Consider the following 5,306-nt stretch of genomic DNA (forward strand, 5'->3'; position numbering starts at 1 on the left):
TTAATAATAAAGTGCATGATTTAAGAAGTATTGTTGACGAGTTCAATGACTATTTTGTAGATGTTGGGGCTTCTTTGGCAAAACAGATTACTGTACCTGATGACAACAAATATATGTTTAATAATTTGATTAATACTAATGCTAGTTCTATGTTTTTAAGTAGAATTTACATGAAACTGATATTATTGAAATTGTAAGAAAATTTAAAAATAAGAGATCACTTGACATACATTCCATTGATACTGTAATTATTAAAGATGTTATTGATTATATTGTCAGACCTTGACCTATGTTTTGTAATCTGTCTTTCCAAAAGGAATTTTTCTAACGACATGAAGTTGTGAAAGGTGATCCCAATTTATAAAAATGGAGATAAACACTATATGGAAAATTACAGACCAATATCACTTTTGCCACAATTTTCTAAAATTATAGAGAAATTGTTTGTGAAACAATTAAATTTGTTCATTCATAAAAATAAATTATTAAGTGAAAATCAATATGGATTCAGAGAGAGCAGAACTACTGCCTTTGCAGTAATGCAAATGGTAGAAGAAATAGCAAATGCAAATGAAAATGGTGAGTGTTCTATTGGTCTGTATATTGATCTGCAGAAGGCGTTTGACACCATAGATCACGGACAGTTATTGAAGAAGCTAGAGATGTATGGAATACGAGGGGTTGTTCATTCTTGGCTGGAAAGCTATTTAGGCAATAGACACCAGTGTACAAATTAATGATACTATGTCAGCACTGAGAAAGATTACATGTGGTGTACCACAAGGATCAGTGATTGGTCCAATACTGTTCATTCTTTATATCAATGACATCTGCAATGTAACCGATTTTTTAGATATGTAATATTTGCAGATGATACCAATCTGTTTTGTTCGGGTAAGAATTTAAAGGAACTTTTGTGTTGTGTAGAAATGGAGCTGGAAAATCTCAAGACTTGGTTTGATGTCAACAAATTATCCTTAAATATTAAGAAAACAAAATTTATGGTATTTGGGAATCCAAATGAAAGTGACTGTAATGTTAAATTAAAATCTGTAATATTGACATTGAAAGAGTCTCTGAGACTAAATTCCTTGGGGTTGTCATTGATCAAAAGCTAACATGGAAACAACACATTGAGTATATTAAAGGGAAAATCTCAAAATCACTTGCAATCCTATATAAATCCAGAAATGTGCTAAATTCCAAGGCTTTGCATTTGATCTATTACTCATTGATTGTTCCCTATATGTCTTACTGTGTGGAATTGTGGGGATCCACCTTTAAAACCACCATAAATTCAATTGTAAAATTGCAAAAACGAGCTATACGTATCATCAATAATGCTAACTATTATGCACACACAGAAATACTTTTTCTAAATTCTCATGTTATGAAATTTAATGATCTGTTTTATTATAAAATAATGCAAATTATGTTCAGAGCAAAATCAAAAATGCTCCCTGACTCAATACAGAGGTTCTTTTCAATTCAGGACAGTCCTTATAATCTTAGAGGTGTTTACAAGTTCACTGTACAAAAAGCTAAAAAAGGTATGAAAAGAAGATGTGTCTCCATTATAGGCGTTAAATTCTGGAATGATGCCGACATAAATTTAAAAACATGTCATTCTTTTTTGGTTTTTAAGAAAATGCTTTGTAAAGCTATTTTTGAAGCTTATAAGTGTGATTAATTATCTGTTGTTGTGTCTTCTTTGTTTTTCTGGAGGTTGGTGGACCAAAAAGTTGATAATATAGGATAGGCTTTAATAAGCAGTCTGCTTCTGCCTATGCCTTTTCAGTCAATATTCAACACATGATTCTTGAGTAAATGATTTTGTGATTTTGTGTGAAATGTCAATACTGTGTACAATATTTGGTGTTGTCATGACTGAATAAAAAAACTAAACTAAACTAAACTAAACCTATGCTGGAGGGTGTGGTGGGGGGTTGGGAGTTTCGTAAACACTTGCTGGGGTCCAAAAGTCAGTCAATCTAAATGTGCACAGCCAGCTAGTTGGTAGCCACCCCCCCCCCCCTTCTCCCAAAGTGCAAACTCAGCAGTTGAGAATACCGTCTGCCGTAGTCTTGATTTGGGGGCACCTGTAACCCGGGTCCCTCCTAACTAAGGCAGCTGAAACTACAAATACTCAGCAGTAATAATGGAAGCTCTGGGAGAAACAACAGAGGCAGTAATAACTGATGGTAACAGCTTCAGACCCTGAAACAACAAAAATATATATCCATATCACAGTGTGTGTGTGTGTGAAGATCCGGCGTCCACAGTGTCTTTTCAAACAATGGAAATAATCACGTTTCCTCAATCATCCCAGTACAATCAATTATTTTTTTGTGTTTGTGAAAGGTCCTAACATATTCAGAGTACACATTCTTACAAATTACACAAGGCAGTTTGAGCCATGATATGCTGATGTAGGCAATGGTTTCTGGACTTTTCCCATCCTTTGGATATGTAGCTGATGAGAATACTGAATGAGAGTCAAGCGGGGGTAAAAGTAGAAGTCCCAAAATCCCCTAAAAGAAATTATATTTTTTAAAAAAGAAAGGAAAAGAGCTCAAAAGTAAGCGTAATGTATATTTCAACTGATTATACAGAATGTGAACCAAAGCAAATATGGAAGCAAATAAAAGTCTTAAATATTGGAATTTAACAGCCGCTGAATTTATAGTATTGAATTATGTTTTACTGTGAAAACCATGTATCTTTAAATTCGTTTGTTCTGAATTCACCTCTTTGGAATTCAAATCCGACATGTCTTGATTTGCAATTCATTCATGTTTTTTACCCCAATGGTTTCAAATTCAGAATTTTCCAAAGAAATTTAAAAAAAAAAAAGATAATTGAGGCTGCTCAAATTTGATTGGTCAAAGAAATTCAAGAATTAGAATTTAAAAGAAAACAAAAGAAAATTCAAATTTGAAAAAATTGAAATCTCAAAAAAAAATTGAGATTGCTCAAATTTGGTCAAATTTAAGCCCCAGAATTTAAGTGTCACAATTTCCACAAAGAAAAAAAAGAAAAGGAAAAAAGACTGACGTTAATGGAATTTGATTGGTCCAATTCAGATCTAAAAATTCAAGTTGAAAAAATTCCCATAGCAACATGCCTGCTTCCTTGGACAGGATAGGCAATCACGCTTTAATGTTCCTACCAATCGAATACGATTTTTTTTCCCAATTTGCGTTTTTAAATATGAATTAGACTGTTCAAATTTGAGTGATCTGAATCAATTTTGTTCAAATTGTAACACTTGAATTTTTGAATTGGAATCAAATGTAGCTTTTGAAACAGCAAATCAAGAAATGTCAAAAAAAAAAAAACCTTCAGGTGGCTTTCAGGGTAAAATACGTTGGTGTTAAAATTTCATCACTAAGTATTCAGTGGCTGTTAAAAACAAAATATTCTTGTCACCTATTCGCTTCCACTGAAAACTACAAAAAAAGAACGTCAGCCAAAAGAAAAATAAATTGTCTTTGTTTAAATGAAATCTGGAGTTATAATGAAGAAATAAAACAAAATATAATTGCTACTCTCTTTGACATATACTCGGCAGAGAGGTCATGGTATTAATTGCTTCAGATTGCATTTTTTTTTCATTCTCAGCTACTTTTTTGTCGCCTCCAAGTGTCCGAGCTGGTGAACATTAAGATTTGTAATTTGAGGTAAGCCAGGTAAGGCCCTCGAAAAGTCCATCCCCCGACGTCGCACACGAGGGCTGAACGTACCAATTCCTATCTCTGATCCGCGTCAGGCCCAGCTTCTCCTGGATCTCGTGGGGTTTCATGGCGTCCTGGATGTCTTGTTTGTTGGCGAAGACCAGGATGATGGCGTCCCTCATCTCCCGGTCGTTGATGATCCGGTGGAGCTCCTGCTTGGCCTCGTCGATCCTGTCCCTGTCGGCACAGTCCACCACGAAAATGAGGCCCTGGGTGCCCGTGTAGTAATGTCTCCAAAGCGGACGGATCTTGTCCTGCCCCCCCACGTCCCACACGTTGAACTTGACATTCTTATAGGTGACGGTCTCCACGTTGAAGCCGACGGTGGGGATGGTGGTGACCGACTGTCCCAGCTTGAGCTTGTACAGGATGGTGGTTTTCCCAGCAGCATCCAGTCCAAGCATCAGTATTCTCATCTCCTTGTTGCCAAAGATCTTTGACAGCATTTTCCCCATCTTGTTTGCATAAAGACTTTTCGTATGAGAGAAAAGTTGGTGTTTTTTTTACAGTGTCAGTGTGTGCTGGAGGGCCCTCCACGTGATGGCAGCTTTGGGTCAGTATTCAAAATAAGAAAAGGCGGCGACTTTCAATTAGCTGATGATGTGACCTGAGCGGGCGATCTTTCAATGGGAGCAGAGTGTGTGTAGCCCTCGCAGAATTGGGTGTGGATGTATTTTCATGATCCACTGCCCTCCAATGTAAGATGAAAATATTACATCCCCTTGTTTTAAACTAGACTTCCTTCAAAATCCATATTTCAAATCTTTTTTTAAAAAGAAGATCCCCTCAGTTGAGCTGGATTTTGATTTTTTATTATTATTATTATTTTGATTTTTTAAAAAGCTTACTATAAATTAGGCCCTGTCCAAGCCCGGGGTTTCCACTTCCTCCTTGGCTGCCGGCTGTCCACACTTGCCCTTATCCACTTCCAGTCGATGGATTTCAAAGCTCAGTGTTTTTCTTCTCCAAAAATCCCCCAAAATGTGAGCTCTCCGGTCCGTTTCTGCACCGGGACATCCAGAGGAAGAGCGCTCAAAAGGTCATTGATTCATCCGACTTTCTTCTCTTCCCCTTGTGACACAAGAGAGAAGAAGGGAGGGGTGTTAGTACAGAGGACAACTTTGGAGCCGAAAAAATATTCTCTGTGCGCGCGGAAAAGCAAAACAAAAACACACAACACAGAGAGCGGGATTCATACCTGCGTCTGCGGCGATCCTCCCCCAGTCCCCGGGCCGTTTCTCCCCTCTCTTGCCGCTCTCTGGCTCTCTTCCTCCCTCTCTCCCTCTCTCCTCTCTCTCCAGCCGTTCAGTCACAGCGGTGGCGGTGCTGTGTTACCGGAAAAGGTGCGGACCCAGATCAGCCGCTACTTCCTCTACACTGCTCACACACACCACTGCTGCGTTCACGGACTCCTCAGGAGCTCCGACATCTGAGGACGCAGAAAAAAACATCCGATTATATGAAGACTGGAGTGTTTTTTTCTCTCCATATTTCAATTATCTGTTTTAATTTATCTATTTTTGCTTATCGCACTATTTCTATGATAATGCTGTTTAATAACAACAATGATAA

The 5,306-nt window shown here is 37.6% G+C and overlaps 1 protein-coding gene across 1 annotated transcript; it reads right to left on the reverse strand.

The window, feature by feature from the left end:
- Positions 1-1,388: 1,388 nt before the first annotated feature.
- On the reverse strand, positions 1,389-5,090 carry arf6a (ARF GTPase 6a). The gene is made up of 2 exons (XM_042503206.2): positions 4,933-5,090; positions 1,389-4,805 (listed from the first exon to the last, which is right to left on the reverse strand). The coding sequence occupies exon 2, from the start codon at positions 4,187-4,189 to the stop codon at positions 3,662-3,664; it is 528 nt and encodes a 175-aa protein (XP_042359140.1). The 5' UTR covers positions 4,190-4,805; positions 4,933-5,090; the 3' UTR covers positions 1,389-3,661.
- Between the last annotated feature and the right edge of the window lie 216 nt (positions 5,091-5,306).

Source organism: Plectropomus leopardus, chromosome 16 (assembly GCF_026936395.1).
Source record: "Plectropomus leopardus strain MGB_pleo_1.0 chromosome 16, ASM2693639v1, whole genome shotgun sequence".
NCBI lineage: Eukaryota > Metazoa > Chordata > Actinopteri > Perciformes > Serranidae > Plectropomus > Plectropomus leopardus.

Excerpts from the sequence above, each read along its gene's own strand:
- arf6a (XM_042503206.2), bottom strand. The coding sequence starts at position 4,189 with ATGGGGAAAATGCTGTCAAAGATCTTTGGCAACAAGGAGATGAGAATA.